Raw genomic sequence first — 18,198 nt, 5'->3', positions numbered from 1 at the left:
TCTCCTTTGCAAACATTTCTACAAAGCCGAATGTTCATATTTCATCAGACACTCTCGCCAGGTGACCCAGCCAAGATTGGTCAAGCCCCAGCTTGTGTCCACACGTCACTCCACTTGATCCACAGGCATCTTAAGTCTCTTTCAGCAGCCTCTATGGTGGCTGTGATGGCTTTCCTTTTGCTCAGCCCAGTTATGCTTAAAAGACATATTTTGGTTAGAATGCAACGATCAGAGGCATGTAATGGAGAAAATTAATTGTGTGTCAAATTAAAGAAGGTCTAAATACATTTGTGACATCTGTAATACTAAGTAACATCCATGGTGTTACTTCATTAAAACCTGATCTTATCAGATCACAGAAGTTAAGCAAGGTTGGGCCTGCCGAGTAGTGGGATGGGAAATCCCCATGGAAGAACTAGTTGCTCCTGCAAGTGGTGTTGGTGAAGTACTCAAATGCCCTCTTCTCTGTAGACAAGAATTTTCAAACCACTCTCCTAGTATGGAAACCACTGTGCTATAGGAGGGATCACCTTGTGGCTGTGATGTTAAACGCATTAGAGATCCCTTGATAGTTTTCACCTGAGCAGGGGTATTAACTCCAGCGTCTTGGCTAATTTCTACTCTATGCTTATACAGTCTGGGCTTTCTAATGATCCCCTCAATGCCGTTCTGTGTAATGGGGTTATTGGCGCATAATGGCTGCTACAGGTCACCTTGGTGGGTAATGCACTTCAGCGTTTTTTGAAGTGGGTTCTGTCACGCCCTCTGCAGCCAGAGGGCGCTCCTTCTCTGTCCTGTCCCAGTTTCCGGTCTGCTGTCCTTCCTGTCCCTCTCTTTCCCTTGGGCTATATATTTCCGGGTCTTGCACTCTGTCCTGGCTCAGCACTGACGTTCGGATGTCCTGAGACCCGCCTAGCACCAGGGCGCCCCACGTCCGCTCCCTGAGGGCATAGGTTTCTATACGGCATTCCTGAACTCTTTGCACTAATGAGCCCGGGTCTTTTTCCCGTCTCGCCGCTACGCATATGGGTCTTTTTCTGCTCTCCTGCTCCCCACGGTTAGTCCCTTTGGACGTCTGTGACAGGTTCCTTTCTTATATGTAAAGTTTTGGGATCCTCTGGGATATAAAATAGGCTTCATAAATGCTAGGAATTCTTAATTATTATGAAATGTTCCTTTCAGCTGTAGGCTTTGGTCTTTTTTTTACAAACTTTGAAAAGAAAAACATGTTGAATCCCAATCAAATAGATTGAATTGTGTTTTTCTGCCTTCTTTCCATTTTCTTAGTTCTCTTAGGGAATGTGATGTTAAATTTGCTCTGAACAAAATAAAGTGGACTGATTGAGCTCAAACACTGGCAAAGTCAAGAGTCAAAGTTTGAAGGCTCTGACTCTCATCATGAGGGTAATTGCAGTCCTCTGCATGCCTGTCTCAGTCTAATTGCAGTTTGTTTTTTTCTGTTGTATGATTAATGACCTACTTCATGGAGTACGCGGTGCATTACATTATGAATCTCACAGACTAACACTGGAAGATTTTCTGAAGCTTGTGCACTTCACTGCACACTACAGGCCTCTCCTGCTGCTCTTTTGTTTCTGACCAGACAAGTAGAGGCTGGAGTCTGCCTCTTCCTCTGCTTATCAGTTCCTTGACATCATATTCAGTTGAGGGTAATTTGATAGAATGAGGCAATTGAGAACAAGTGACTTGCCTATGTTCTTGAGCTGTGAGACAATGGTCACATTGGTCAGGCTATCAAGTTAAACCACAAAGTCGGGGCATTGGAGTCTTATTATGTTTTATTAAGGAAAGCATTTCAGCAAAGGCAGTAATTTGACTCTCTTTGTGCTGGAAGTGGGATACTGGAACTTCCTCACAAAGCTCTGCAGGGTGCAGAAGTTTAACCCAGTACAGGGCTGCAGTAGAAACTTCCCAGCAGTGAGCTCTGTTCTTTTGCAAGCAAGGTAAAAACGTTTTGAAAACAGAAGCTGTGATCCACTCTCTCTCCCCCTCTTCTCAGGCTCTGCGGGAGGAAGTAAACATACCTGGCACTAATATGAAGCTGAGCTACCTGAGCAGCCGGACTCCAGGGTACAAGTCAGTGCTGCGCGTGACCCTGACTCATGCCACCATTCCCTTCAACCTTATGAAAGTGCACTTGCTGGTGGCCGTGGAGGGCAGACTCTTCAGGAAGTGGTTCCCAGCTGGACCCGACATTACCTACTACTTCATCTGGGACAAAACTGATGTCTACAGTCAGAAGGTCTACGGCCTGTATGAGGCTTTTGGTACGTGGTTTTGGTATTTGGTATTGACAGTTACAATGACATTGACGAATGTGTCACAAAAATGTAAAAAGAGCACACAAAAAACAGTATACGATTCAGAGTAATTTATTTTATTGTCAACAAGGGATAAAAGCACTTAGCAGCAGAAGGCAATTACTGATTTAGAACAAAAGATGCTGCAATAATTGCAGAGGCTTCAGACTAAGGATAGTGCCCCCTTTTCAAACAGGATTTTAAATTAGTCCGTTTGAAAACTCTAGAAATCAGTTGTCTCAGTAAATTGGTAGATGCGATCATATTCGTTAAAAGGTCACTAAGATTTTGTTTTTTAATAAAGTTTCTCTTTGGTAGATTATATAGCATTTTAAACTGTTGAGAGATGCTTTTGTCTTCAATGTTGGTGTGTCAGTTGAGCAGTTTATGTAGCATATCCTGTATCGGTTATTTGAGCATTGTTAATTTACTATTGGATTTCTTTCCCCAGTTTCTGTGGGTTATGAGTATGAATCATGTCCTGACCTTATACTCTGGGAGAAAAGAACTGCTGTGCTGCAGGGTTATGAATCTAATGCTTCTAACCTTGGTGGATGGTCACTGGACAAACACCATGCTCTCAACATACAAAGTGGTGAGTTGTTGAATAGTTACAGTTCACACACCTGCACTTATTTTGGTGTCATTTGCTGTTTTGGCTAAGGAAATAAATGATAAGCTACAGTAAAATATGATGTATAGTTGATGTATTAAATTAAATGTATCTCATTACATCATTTTAACTACATAAGCCAGTGTGCATTTTTAGAATTTTTTAGAAATGTTGTGTTTGTAAATGTTGTATTGTATTTCTTGTTTTTTTGGAGTGTCATAAATAAAGGTGCTCTGGTGATCAATTTTTTTAAAAATCATTCAAATGGCCACGTAAAAAAGAAATGTTCCTATATGGGGAGGAGTCAGAAAAATTTCATTATAATATTCTGTCTTGCTGTTGTTTTAAAATGTTATGCATTTTCTATTACTATTACATTACATTACAGTAAATGCATAGGAAGCACTGTGGTACAGTTTTATGGTATTTTAATTTTTCTGTAAATTATTAACCAAAAGTTTGGCCAATAGTAAATTAATTATGCACAATCTATTTTGAATTTAGTGCCTGGTCATTCAGACTGTAAGTCTACCTTTGGGGCGTAATTATTCATAGATTGTCTAAAATTCACTTACAGAGATTCTTCTTCTTACTTCAATGTGACCATAATATATTGCTACGATGGGAGTAAAAAGCTAAGACTTAATATTTAATCATGTGAAAAATTTAAACAATTGTTTATTATCTTTACAGTTGGTTGCTAATCCATTGTCTTTTGCTTTTTATTAATTAACCCATTCATTGTTATTGATAACCCAGAATTGTCAGTCCAGTTGGAAAATGTGTTTGTTGTTGGTACAAGAAAAAGACATCCAAGGTATTAGGGTAGCAGTCAAATGAATAACTTTTGACATGCCATCTAGTAACCCCCCTCCCCAATTACAGCTTCAAAGCAGGATCCTGACAGCACTTTGTCATTACCTTTGCTGTAAATGGCAGTGATTTCTATTGGGAAGCCTTATTTTATTGCCATTGTTCCTGGCAGTTGAGAAGGGTCAATTTTCTTATTGCTGGTGAATTGCCTTTGAATGGCTGAGTAACCAGTCAAATAGAGAGCTTTCTCAGCTCTTGTCAAGTAGAAATCTTTGGCTAGTAGTTGTCAGGAATGCTTCATCAAAGTAAATCAGCCATAGTTAGATGAAGTTGCGTGAGAAGGTATCTGCACTGGCACTGCGAGATATGTTTGAAAGGTCACTGTCCAATCTTGTCCTACTGATTGTGCTAAAATCGCTTCCTAATCTTTTCAGCAGAAGTTATAGTAGGCTGTGCCTGTTTCCTGTCACCGTCAGGTTTATGGATTCACTTACAGTTTTAAAAGCTCATGGTTAATGGGTTCGGATCTCTCTGTAATCCTGGCATCAGACCACAACATTAAAAAAGTAAAACTCAAGACATAAAAAATGGTCATGCACAGAGAAACCCTATATGGCGTTTACAGCAAACAACTCAGAGCAAATCCAATCATGCAAAAAATATTGCTGAAATAAATATTATAGGAAACATGAAAGCATTCAATCTCATTTTTTTAGAAGCTGAAATTTCTTTATATTTCCTTTAATAGTAAATCTCAGTTTCGTTACTGAGGAAGGAGTTGACAGCCTACCATGGCAAAGTTAATCCACTCTCCAAGTTGGTGTGCTTTGCCCACACACATCATTTATTTTCCCCTTCCATCAGGTATCTTGCACAAGGGCAATGGGGAGAACCTGTTCATCTCCCAGCAGCCCCCAGTCATTGGCAGTGTGATGGGTAATGGAAGGAGGCGCAGTATTTCCTGCCCAAGCTGCAATGGGCTAGCTGATGGCAACAAGCTCTTGGCGCCTGTCGCCCTGACCTGTGGCTCGGATGGCAGCCTCTATGTTGGTGACTTCAACTACGTCCGCAGGATCTTCTCCACAGGAAATGTCACCAGCGTCCTGGAGTTGAGGTAAATGAAAGAGAGGAGCTGTTGGTCGGAAGACAGCTTGTCAACACAGACCTGTGAACGACTCGATGTCTGGTTTTGAGCACGGGTCACGAAGTGGGGACGTTGATATCTTTAGCTTCTCCTTCCTTGCAGAAGACATTGGTTCACATGGGAAAATAACTCCCATTCATTCTAGTATTGTACAGACTTGTGATGGTTGATGAGGATTCTTTCAGTTAAGGAAGCGAGTTGTACTTGCAGAGAATCAGAAGTGACACTCGCAGGTAGCTACAACCATAGCTATTGCCTTAGCTTTCACAAGATTAAGGTTCTTTCACAGCAGCATAAAGGGCTCCAGTGGTTTAACTGGAAGAATCTGATTCTTCTCAGTCATTTAATAGGTGAATAATAAACCCTTGTCGAATACTAGGGGTTTCTTTGAGGCTGAAATGAAGGGTGGGGAGGATCACATAGTGTGGAATGATATCTAATAAAAAAGAAACTTAAAATGTGGCCAGTTTTAGAAACAAACTAACTTAGAGATGGAGGATCATGAATCTTTCCTTTCATTTTGGTGTGTATGAACTCTGGTGAGCAGGATAGTCAGGGTAATCATTGCAGTGGGTGTGGTGTACATTGACTAATATTACAATTAAAATGTGCTATGTACTGTATAAGAATAATAAATACTGAAATAGTCTACTTTATATACAGTATAGTTGCAGTATACTAATATATCATGTATGTGTTTAAGAATTTTCATTCCTAGAACCAATATCATAAAGTAATGCATTACAGTACAGAAGCTTCACCATGATTTAATTATTTTATAAACGGTGATATCCATTTTCCTACTAACATCTTCTTTCTTTTTCCCTTTTTCTGCTGCTCTATGGGTATTGTGTCAGAAATAAAGATTTCAGGCATAGGTAAGGCAATGATAATAGACACGATTTTTCATCTCTTAAAAACTATTGTGTATACAGTAGGTATAAACTGATGATCGTGATGAACTTATGTAAGTACTTGAGTTAATTTGGGCAGACATATATCTAATAAAGAGTATTTGGACTAGCTAATATCCTTCTTTGTTATTGAAAACCAAATACAAAGGCTGAAAAATGTATTTGTAAAACTTCCCCCTTTTTAATTTGTTGGTTATGAGATGATTATCTCATCTGTGCATGGTTACCATATTACTCTGCTGTCCTGTAAAACATATCATGCAAAGAAACAGTGTAGCTTTCCAAATGTAAAATTAATTAAAACAAAAATACGCTAGCAAATTACTTAAAATGAATTCAGTTTTGCTGTGCTTTAAGTTTGTACAAGGATTTTATTTAAAGAATCCAAGGCTGTTTGGAAGTGCTGTACTTGGTCTTGATATTTGTCCCTGGCTTACCTTGTATAATACGCTCTCCTGCTGTAAAGGACTTTCTGAGCAGTAACTAATGAGGGAAATAATGCAAGGCTACAGTTTGCACTCTCTCCTGTGCTTCCTATGCGGAATGCTTTAATTCATGCTGATATTATTTACTTAGGTAATGTGATTATGAATGCAGTATGTACTAAAATATTTTATTGAATTATTCGGAGTGTAATTGAAAACTGTAGGTCATAAATTGTACATACAGCATCCATCTATGTGGTAATCATATCAATATGAACTAAAAAGCTTTGCTTTGAGAATACAGTAGTGAATGCAAGCAATGTCTGTATTTTGAAGGTGAAAACTGTCTTTTCATTTATTCTTTGATAGTTTCTGTAGTTATCATGGTAGGCATACTATTAAAGAAAGGAGGTATGGAAAAAGCATCTTAATTTCCAAGAGATAATTAAATATAGAATAGCATTTTAAATGGTGTCTGAGACCAGACTGAAAAAAAGCAGTTTCAGGATCTCTGATGCAGATTAATTGAAAGGAAAAGATGATAGCATTGACAAAGTGAGCAGAAGAATAAATACTGAGTGTAGAGTTTAAACAAGGTGTTGCAAGAAAGGATGCATTGATTTTTTTATATAAAAGCTATTTAGCTGGGTGATGTACCGTCCAATAATATTAAATTGTATTAACGCATTTTGTCACTTTACGGAGCCAAAATACAGGTAGTACTTAATTTGTGTGTTAACACACCTCAGGAATTTATAGAGCTTCTTAATTTAGAATGAATTAGTTCTCACTTTAACATGTGACCAGCAGCAGACAACTTGATGGTGCTTTCAAGACAATATACTGTATGCCATGCGTTCTAAATTCCTCACAATGACTTGGGTGACACACAGACAACTGGGAGATCCCTGTCTTCTGCTCTGTCTCCCATCTCCTCACCCTTGCTAAATAAATCAATATGTCTTTGCTGTCTCAATCTGTACCTTATGTTTATAGTGTAAAAAATCTATAAGAAAATAATGAAACCTCAAAAACAACGTAAGCTGGTGTGGGATAAAACTCTTAAAATAAGCAAAATTCAATGCAAAGATTTTGTCAATATAAAACAAAACATTTTGATTGGGGAGCTCCGTCAGGGTGTCAGGCTGCAAAGGAACAAGTGAATAATTTACTAATTGCTGAAAAACAACATTAATAAAAGTTTTCTTTCTACTTTTTACCTTAACTAACCTTTACTTGTTCTATGATTAACATTTTTTAATCCATGTTCAAATAATTGAAAATTAAAAAAACAATGATGACAAAATTGTCAACCTTAATTTTTAAGAAATAAAATAGTCTGCAATTATATTTTAGCTAAAAGCCCATCTAAAGAAAAAAACACATCTACAGAATAAATTGAGAATTATTTTTGGTTAATAATCTAGGCACTGTCTCTAAGAAGATTTAATCAGATTGTTTGATCAGGATTATATTTTGAAATTGTTTTTTAAACACTGGAGTGCAATCATTTTCTTCTTTTGATCCAGATTACCTTGTAGTAGTACAATAGGATGCACAATTACGATAAAACGCTGCAGTCATTTTTTTCAGGTTTTAAAGATAGTATTATTATTATTATTATTATTATTATTATTATTATATAAAGGTATAAGTTTGAATTGGTCCAAAGTAAACAGCAGATGAAAGGAACATTCAGTATATGACATTAGTTCACAGTAAGTCCGAATGCGCACACGTTGAAACCCATGTTGCAGAAGAGAATGCAAAACTGATGCTTAAATTATAAATATGCCTGCTTATTGCATATTTAAGACAATCTGATCTTCCAAGTAGTTAGCAAAGGTTCTAAAAAGTCTGTAAAATCTTCTGTAACCTAGCTTTGGCAATTTAATTTCTACAATTAAAATTCTTAATTTGCATAGCTTGACCTTGAATGAAAATTGTCACGTTGTTAATTCACACAGGCTAATACCTATAGGACATTTTCTATTGTTGTTTCTGTGTTTCATGGGCTGTATTGTGAGAGAATAAGATTTCCATTTGCAAACAAATGGGTTTTCTAATCATTATTGTTTGCATTCTAGATAAACGAGATCCAGCCGTGACATTTAAGAAATATCAACCACAAAATATAGTATTACAGAATCTGGATCATTTTTAAATACTAGCCCTAGAGCAATTTACAGTCTAGCTAGTACAAGATTTTATCTGGAAGCAGATTTGCCAACTTTTTCAATGGTAGTAAAAGTTTACATTTTTAACATGTATTTGTTATGCCTTTTATTCATACTACTGTTAATACCACTTATTAATATAACATCCTTTTAAGAAAGATAAGGGAGATTTTAATGAATGTAATTTTCTAAAGGGAAAAGAATAAAATCTAATCTAAGCATGACTCCCTTTTGAATTAAAAAAACCTTGCTGAAGTACAAATAGGATTTTCAGGTGTAGCCCATATAGTTTATTTTCCTGTGCCTTGAAATGAATCTGCAGAAGTGAGCTGATATAGAACAGTTCTTCCCAACATGGTGTCTTTTTCCTCTAACAGCAAGCCCATTTCAGTGCCTAGCTGCATGCAGCTAAATTAAATTATCTTCCAGAAACCAGATGTTGTCAGTGTAAGAATATAGATGGAGTTCACAGCGACTGCTGAAGGTCAGAGTGTTTTTCAGCAATGCTGAATACTGTTTAGAGCATAATCGGGTGGTATCTTTCAGTACACTATCGGGAGTGGTGTCATGCATTTAATGGTCAATCCTTTGAAAGCAAAAACAAACTTTGCTGGAAAATAGGTGGAAATGGAAACAGAGAACTCAAAAGATGGCACTTTATGCACCTTTCTCCTAGACCGGAATTCCTGTAACGTCTGTAATATCCCAACACAGAGCAAAGTCTCCTTGCAGCAAAATGCCATCAGTTAGATTTATATTTACACAGAGCTGGCTTGCTGCAAACAGCCCTGATGTGGTTTGAGGAGGTTGTTTTTTTCTTGACAGCTGAAGCCCCTCTAAGAATGAAAATTCAGTGTGACACTAAATGCAGTCTGTCATTTTCAAGTCAATAATATGCAAACACAGGTTAAACATTGAAACACAGCATGCAGCCATCAGAAAAGTTTTAGGCATAAAAATGGAAGACAAATCTGGGATATGATACCTTGGAAAAAATGCTGTAATTACACACCTAAGATACTTAGAGTGTGTTGTCCCTAGAACCAGCAGAAGGTCACTTGTCATTCAATTTAATAAACAAGCAAAACATTATCTAGGCCTACTGGTCTTCTTTCCTTTAACTTGTGCATGGTTATAAGATTTGACACAGAAGTGCCCTGCAGGACAGAACTTGACAGCTTTGCAGAAATTCAAAGTTTTTACAGAGTTTGAAATGTGATGCATTCCTGCCAAGTAGTTCGATAATGATAATCATATTTGGCAGAAATGCACTGAAGTGATATCTCAAACCCTAATGATTGAAGTCATCTTAAAAGTGCCACTACATCATAATACCACTCGCCGTGATTTAGAAGTAGTTTTGCTTTTTCCTGGGCTATACGTTTCAAAGCTGTCAAAGCCAGTGGTTCAGTTTTCTTAATTTTTTCTGGATTCCTCAAAGGTATTTCAATTTTTACAACAAAAGCTTCATTCTCCTTGAAGTTTGCTTGAGAGTAAAGCAGACTGCTAGCTGTCGCAGGAGGAAGCTGTGATTATTGACTGCGAGCTCTTCAAAACTTCACTATTCCATTCCTTTAATGTTGCCCTTTTGTCCAAATAAAAATAAATTGTACACTAAATCAGTTGTATTCATTGTAGACCAGCATTTGAAATAATGCAGAAAGTTCAGTGCACCAATTGTTATGATTGCTTCTGCTTTGAATACACAATGTGGATAGCAGATCATTTCTGAAAAACATTTTTGAAGGTATGCAATGAGCCAGTATTGGTACGTGATATTTCAGCAGGTGGCTGATTTCAATTTTTGTGAGTAATAGAAGACTTTATGCTGCCTCTTTATGGAAATACAGAAGAGCTACTGTGTCAGAATTTGTCAAGTTAAATTGACAGCATTATATTTTGATACCAGCTTGGACTGTTTGTGTAATGGTTGATGGTTTTACATTCAGATGAGAAAAGAGTGTTTGTTACCTGTGCTCAAAGACCACTAGTGGGCTTCCTACAACTGACAGCATGATCCCACAGCTATTTCTGAGCTAATTTCATTTCAGAAGTGCAGACTCCTTGGGAACTTCATTTTATCATAGCTGTCAGAGACAACAGTGTTTCAAAAGTCCTGCAAGAGTTTGATTGTATTTAACTCATGTCACTGAAAACCTAGGTTTTGAAGTTTACTGTACAATATGTACATTTTTGTTAGTTGTTAGTGTATCTACTTACATGGATTATTTATGATAAATTCCACCTATATGTGAGACCAGTATATCATAGCAGAGCAAATGTTTTTTCTAGAGTAATGATATTTAGAAAAGTAATTCTATAAGTTAGGAGTTTTCCATAGACTGTCACTTTTCCATAGATACCAATTTATTTACTAACTCTGCATTTTCATTGCAATTGTTTGTCAGTTTCAGGTGTTTTCTGATCAAAAGTATTCTTGATGGGATAAATCCATCTTTTATGTGATTTTATGCTAACAACAAAGATCTACTCTGGTTGCTAGCCAATATCTCTGATTTCACTAATAATAATTCATTTTTTGTCTACCTGTTTAGCAACAGTCCTGCACACAAGTACTACTTGGCAACCAGTCCCGTCTCAGGTACAGTGTACCTGTCTGACACCAACAGTAGGAAGGTGTTCAAGGTGAAGTCGTTGAATGTGGTAAAAGATGTGGCCAAGAATCTGGAGCTAGTGGCTGGCACCGGAGACCAGTGCCTTCCGTTTGATGAGACTCGCTGTGGTGATGGAGGGAAAGCTGTGGATGCCACCCTGACCAACCCAAGAGGTGAGACTGGCTTCAGTTTACTGGATGTCTTACGCTAGGATGTGATTTAAAAGAAGTGACTAAGGTTGACGTGCTGGCGCAGTGTGAAAGCCGGCAATGAAAAGGTTGTGTGGTACATGAGAACAGCATGTAATAGTTTAAATACAGTATATCAGGAAGAAAAATACTTCATTTTTGTATACACTGCTAAATTCAGAGGACACAGTATTCAACTAAGCAAGGTGCTTTCATCTTCTTTGCTTTCTCCGAAGGTTTAAACACCTAGGCTTTTAAACCAAGGACCCTGATTTTCTTAGATAAAAGCAGAATATAATTTTAGATTTTATGCATTGTGCATTTATAGAGGTTAATTTTGTAAGCTTTTGCAGCCCTAGAAAATGTTAAATACCATAACTAACAGAGGTAATCTTCAGCCAAGACATTGTTTTTTTCTTTGTCATCCTGCTTTTCCCCACTCTTAGGTTCCTAATATCCTTTGTGCTATTTCTTACCCAAATTGTTGTTCAGTCCTCTTGCAAAGTGTATTAGATTCAGATTTAAATGTACTTTTAAAAACATCCTACTGTTTTTTTATGGATAGTGAAAAATATAATCATTGTAGTGTAAGTAAAATGGAAGTTTAAAAATTAAAAATCATTTAAGATGTTTTGTTATTGTTGTCTCCATTGATGTTTTCTATTTAAAGCATTGTGGTTCTATAAAGACAATAAAACGTATTTGCTATTTTAGAGTTTTGGGAGACCTGAAGAGTTGTTTGAGATTGTAAACCAGGCCACTGTTTTGACCTGTGTTGAATTAAGAAGTAGTGAATAATTAGATTTAACAAAACAATCTCACACTTTCAGAAGAGAAAACCAGGGAAAAATGTATTATCTCTTAATACACTATTTCGATGTTTTAGGTTAAATATATATATATATTATGATGTTAGTGAAGCTAAAAATATATATTTTAAATTAACATTGACAAAACAGAATCACACCAGTCGGTCAATTAGAATCGTAGACTGTAAGTGAAAATGTTACAAGTGGACTTTTAATAAATAGTAACTGTCCGTTCTCACAGGTTCTTTGTTTAGACTTGAGAGGTGTTATCTGATCAAGCGCACTGTGATTGTATTGGGACGAGAGTTGCAGGAGGCCAGATCAATGCAGTTCAATTTTCGCACTGCTAATGATATTTTCCCTCTCAGCCCTATTTGTGTCTAGTTCCCCAACATATGGATCTTAAAACTCATAAAGGAATAACTGTGCTATAGTGGCTTTTAAAGGCCTCAGAGTACATACAAATTATTGGTCACCACGCTCAGTATGTAAGAGTGACCTATTTACAGAATAAAGAATATTACAGAATATTGGGCCTGAATACTTAACCGATCTACTCCAGAATACTCATGAAATAGTGTCATGCAGTTTCAAACTACAGTACTTCTATAGTGTTTTAGGAAATAGATTTAGATTTAGAACAGATGTTTTTGTTACATTTTCAAACTTTGGGCTGCCTTTATTACCGTCACAGAATAATGTTGTTTTTTGCTTTTCAGCAATCTGTATGAACTGTTACAGCAGAGTTTGTGAAAAGCGTTCACTAAATATTAAAAACATGGATAATGTTGTTAGCATTCTCAAAAGTTCTTTTAAAATATTGAAATATTTGTATTTTTGAATTAGCATTTACCTCAGGATTCAGGTCTAGATGCATCAGGGCTAAAGAAAGGTTTTAGTTTATGCTGACTTACATCTTGTGACATCCTGAGAAGAAGATTAAAGTCTCCTATTCTACGCTGTTGCTGTTCGATGGCCACAGCTGAGTAAAAAAAGAAGAAAATCAAGGAAAAAAAGAACTGTGTTCAATTGGATCTATCTCATCTCAGACTCCTTCTGTCTTTCTAATCAGGTCTCACTGTTGACAAGTTTGGCCTGATCTACTTTGTGGATGGCACCATGATCCGAAGAATTGATCAGAACGGAATAATCTCCACGCTCCTGGGCTCGAATGACTTGACTTCTGCCAGGCCGCTCAGCTGTGATTCCGTTATGGATATCTCGCAGGTACAACTCTACATGGTCCTGTAATAATAGACTAAACTCAGACAGAACTGTTTAATTCGCTGAAGCATCCGAAAGCACTTCTCACCATAAGTTGAATGACTTGTAGTTTACCAAGGTAGAAGCTGTTAAGCCCTGACAATAACGCTTCCCCTCACAGCACTGCAGCTGTGAATTGCTTGAGCTATTTGTGTTTCACTGTCAGTGGTGATAATGCTCTACTGCGATGTGGACCAACATTTGGTCAGAGCTCCAGGGCTGAGGACATCAGTCCCCAAATGTTCTTGTTATTTCACTGGTCACTTTTCATCAGCAGGCCAGACATAATGACAGCTTGTGACCCAGGCAAGGGCACTCCAAGCAGCTCATTGGTGGATTAAATCGTTTATGGGTTTTAGCAATGCTGTAACTTGCCTGAACTGGGACTTTGAGACGACACTGCCTCAGAGGCTCAGGGTGTACTGCAGCTCTCTTCTGTTTTACTCTGAATTAACATTAATGTCTGCTTCTCAGATTTTTTTTCCGTAGGCCGGCCAGTACTGTACTATGTGAAATCAGCTCAGGTTCAGGAAAAATCTACAGATTTTCATTTCTGCTCTTTCAAATACTTAAGCTCAGCTACATTGCTCCAAAATAATAATAATAATATCAGCAGCAGTGGTGGTGATGGAGATAGAAGTAACAGCAGCAGCAGAAGTAATAAAGGTTTGTTACCTTATTAGAACAGTCACTCATTTGAATATGTACAGTACAGGACTGACTGGATTATGATAATTAGTGTCACGCTATGATAGCTTTTATTCAAAACCAGCCTCTGTTGTCCCATTTTGGATTCTTTAAGGTTTAATGTGTTCTTTTTTTTATTAGCCATGCTCCTCCCCTCCTGTGAAACACAATTTGTAGCATCTGGACGCTACAAGGTTATTTGTGGCTCATGGCAAATAGGTCCAGCAGGGGCCTCAGCTGCCAGTGGAGACGGGTTTTATTTTTGTAAAAAGATGTAGCAGAATGGAGGCAAGGTCCCCAGCACCCCCGCCCATCCTCGGTGTCCTCACTAACTGCTCCCCCCACCCCCCCAGGATCCCTTTCACTGCTACTATGCGACATGAGAAACCGAGGAAGAGAGAATAGCCCACTGGAAATGACAGTTTTTTTACCAACAGTGGCAAAGATCCTCAAACACTATAAGACATTTAGTTTAAACGAGATCTTGTTCCAGTACTTCTGAATCTTAACAGAGCATGCCTAGCTTTTATTTTGGGGGGATTTAAGGGTTTTTATAAAGAGCTTACAGCATTTATAGAAGAATTTTCCATTATTGTGTGGTTATTTTCCTTTAGCATGCCTGTTACATTTGTGTCTCCAAAAAGATACAGCGATGTTAATGATTCAGTGTCATTCCTTAAGGTTATGCTTGGTAGCTACTAAAAGACCTTTGTTGTTCACTGATCTACAGTACCTTTGCAGTATTAAACAAAGCATCTGTGTAGCTGTTCAAAAATAATATACCTACCCCCCCCCCCCCCCCCAAAATAAAACTGTAATCATGAGAAAGCTGTCATCGTTGCATTGATTTGTCTTATTTTGTGTTACAGAAAACTGTATATAGACAACTCAAATGTTTAAAAATACATCACCATGCAGTACATTTCATGTATATGCCTGGATGACTACTCAGTTTTGCTGGAGTCTTTACAATAGCTATAATATGCTGTGATTTTGAGGTTTTAAAATTCTGGGCAAGTTAAGCCGCACTCATTTTTATGGGACATATTTCTTATTTTAATACCCTAACCGGAGATGTTGGGTTTCTCATTTAAAATTGACAGTATAAGCCAGCAGCACAGCAGGCACATTTCAGATGTGAATTTATGTTCTTATTTTTTCTTATTTGGCTAGAGAAATCATGATATTTCAGCACTGTTTCCCTGGCCATTTCACTGTCACTCTCGACAGCCGGTGTGTTGTGTGATTGCACTCAGGGGATCAGTTTCTGAAGGGAATCTTACTCTCTACTGAGGCCGCAGTCCTGTCAGTAAGTTTCAGTCATTATTTTCAAGTAAATTCAATGAATCAATAAAGTATTTTAAAAAACAACTGTGAAGCACAGATTCAGGAATCTCATTTTTTTTTCAAATGTGAGATCTATTGTTTCCCTTCAACACAAGGAAAATTAGTGATAGCAGTTTAAAAGATCAGGGAACTATACCAGAGCTTTTCAGTCCGGTTCCTGGTAGCCCAAGAGTCTTCAGGTGTTTGCTGTCTTTAAGCTGTTCATTACATCCTTAATTGAACTAATAATGTGATTCATGTGTACTCTTTTTTTGTTTCTAGATCTTAAATTGCTAGGAAGTTCAAGGTATTGTATTCTCTTTTCAAGTAACAAACAATCTGCAACTCTCAGTAGTGGGGAGAAACGTAATTAATGAAATTACCGGTTCAGTCAAGTTTTCAGTTAAGTTTGGGAGCTTAGCCTGATTGAAATTCAACAGGAAGTAGGGTCACAAGGTCTAGGATTTGAGATCCCTGGTTTATACTAATAGCCTTTTTTCTTTGTATTTTCACTAACCTTTCAAGAAGTGCCATTGACACAAAACATTCTTGCCATGTAGTCCAGTAACTTAGTATTGCAGTATTCTGAGATAAAACCAGAATATGATTTTCTGTGTATTTAAAAAAATATATTTATTTAATTCCATCTTTTGTTTTAGTTGATTTATTACCGCTTGATTGAAAAATGATAAACTCAAACTGTAAAACTTTTGAAACCACCCTGTACATTAAATAAGATGACTTTAACTCACGTTGCATGAAGGACATCATAGGCAAGTGAAAACTACCATATTCTGCTTGGTACCTGGTCATAACTGTTAATGAGGGTATATACAGAATCATTATTCATAATATAAGTACGCAAAGTAGAGTGTATAGTGCTTTATAGAAATTGTCAAGGAAAACTTAACATGGCAGAGCATTTATGAATTAAAAAAAAACATTTATTGTGGATTTAAGCCAGACCAATCTCTTTCTGCCACTTGCTTTTTTTTTTTTTCCACATTTACTCCAGCATCATTTTGTGAGCCAGGCACAAATGACAGCTGTTACCTTTTTAGAGGGAGCAGTGCCTGTTCTGGCTCCCAGCCTTGTCTTACACAAGGCAGTGGCTGGGGAAATATCTTTTCAGCATTTACAACGGCAAGAAAGCCCTTACAGTCAGGTCCCCAGAGCTGCTCTGGTCTAGAGGTCATGAAATATTTAACTGGCAGTGTTGACAAGAAATGGGTTTTAAGAAATTGAAAATTCCCCTGTCATTCCCAAAGTAAATGCGTTTTTATTTTTTTCTGTTCAGTGAAAGACTGGGTATCTCTACTGTCTCTCTCCTATTAGACGTGAGGCATAATGATATGTTTTATTATAGAAATGACATTGGTTTAATTTGGAGATGTGAACAGCGGAAGCTACTTGAGACAAATTCAACCACAATAGAATGGAAAGTATGATTCTTCTCAAAATTAAATGCAGATGTAGTTGAAAAATCTGCAGTAGAAAAAAAGAAAAAGTGGCATTACTGCGTTAAAGAATATTATAGACTTCAATACAGAAAATACTTCTGTGTGCAAACAATGTTTTCAGAAATACACCACTTTTTAGCTAACGACAAGAAGGTTTGCTTGGCAAGAAGATGTATTATAACTTGACGATGTACCTTTTCATCATATGCTGCTTGAGGATTATTTCTTTCAATTAAGCGGAGTAGCAGTATAAGCAGAGACATTATTAATGTAGTGAAGCCTGTTACTAGCCATTGATTACAGTTTTTCAGACAGGTTGTTAAAAATATTTTTTTTCTACTGGCTGTAGCAGTGGTTTGAGTAGATTTAAAGTTTTTAACCTGCAGTGAAAAGGATTTTGAGAACGAAACGTCTTCTAAGGCAGTTAATATTAGCATTTCAGGATAGGTTTTTACAGTATAGTACAGCACTAAAGCACACATTTTGCATTTGCAGTTGTAACGAAAGACTGAAAATCCACACAAATCTGAATTCAGCATTTTAGGGATTTTAGGGAAATTTAGGGGTTTTGTTCTTAATGAATTATTTAACAAATTAGCTGCCTTTTTAACTTTGTTAAAATAAAAAATACTGTATATGATGCTTGAGCTGGAGATATTGTTCCTTTCAATGTCTTTTTGGATTGATATTTTTATGAAATGGCATGCATCTTTTAATGCTTAATGCTCTGAATAGTATGGTAATAAATATATATTTTTAACGTGTAATTGACAGTCCTTACTTCACATTGTTTCCATGGACAAGTGTTCAGTTCTTTTTGCAGAAGGGGTGTAAAACATGCTATGTACTGCAGATAAACTCCTGAGCATGTCTTTAGCTATACTGTATATATATTAGTTTTACAATATGTTTGTCAGATTTTTTCATTCTGTAAAGATATGTCATACATCTATAGCACATTAATTATAACTATTATTAGTTATTTTAAAAGGCGGTGACATAAAGTAGTGGCTTAGCTGTTAAGACTAATGAGTGACAGGTTATGGGTTCAAGTTCCCTCCAGCAGACACTGCTGTTGTACCTTCGGCGAGGTATTTTACCACAGTAGGTCCAGTCCACCCACCTGTATAAATAGGGACCAGCATTGCTGGGTGGTAGTAACTGCAATGGACCAGTGTCCCATCTAGAGGGGAGTCACGTGCTCTTAATCCACTTACTGCTGCGTCATCTAGGATGAGCTCTGGCCTACTTTGAATTTTTATATTTACACTAATATGACTCCTTTCCCACAGCTTTTAGCTTGGCTGATTCAGTTGCTGTGTAACGTTGTACTGTAGTGGAAACAACCCCATTTGTCAAATAAATAGTAATTTGAAACTTGAAAAATAATCAAATCAATGTTGATTTTTAGCATTGTTTTGTAGAAAGGAAGTTGTTTTCACT

General features: G+C 37.1%; 1 protein-coding gene across 10 annotated transcripts in view; it reads left to right on the top strand.

The window, feature by feature from the left end:
* Positions 1 to 18,198, top strand: part of tenm4 (teneurin transmembrane protein 4) — a 222,951-nt gene that overhangs the window by 166,044 nt on the left and 38,709 nt on the right. For 7 of the 10 annotated variants that reach the window (XM_088639075.1, XM_088639074.1, XM_088639073.1 and 4 more), the window contains 6 exons: positions 2,021 to 2,288; positions 2,773 to 2,916; positions 4,612 to 4,861; positions 5,749 to 5,769; positions 10,963 to 11,195; positions 13,092 to 13,246. In XM_088639075.1, the coding sequence (XP_088495201.1) occupies positions 2,021 to 2,288; positions 2,773 to 2,916; positions 4,612 to 4,861; positions 5,749 to 5,769; positions 10,963 to 11,195; positions 13,092 to 13,246 (1,071 nt within the window). The remainder of the gene's footprint in view (positions 1 to 2,020; positions 2,289 to 2,772; positions 2,917 to 4,611; positions 4,862 to 5,748; positions 5,770 to 10,962; positions 11,196 to 13,091; positions 13,247 to 18,198) is intronic. The other 3 variants (XM_088639077.1, XM_088639072.1, XM_088639068.1) reach the window with 1 other exon arrangement.

The sequence above is a fragment of the Lepisosteus platostomus genome, chromosome 7, assembly GCF_059453375.1.
Source record: "Lepisosteus platostomus isolate fLepPlt1 chromosome 7, fLepPlt1.hap1, whole genome shotgun sequence".
Lineage (NCBI taxonomy): Eukaryota > Metazoa > Chordata > Actinopteri > Semionotiformes > Lepisosteidae > Lepisosteus > Lepisosteus platostomus.
This window is presented reverse-complemented; position numbering and strand designations above follow the sequence as displayed.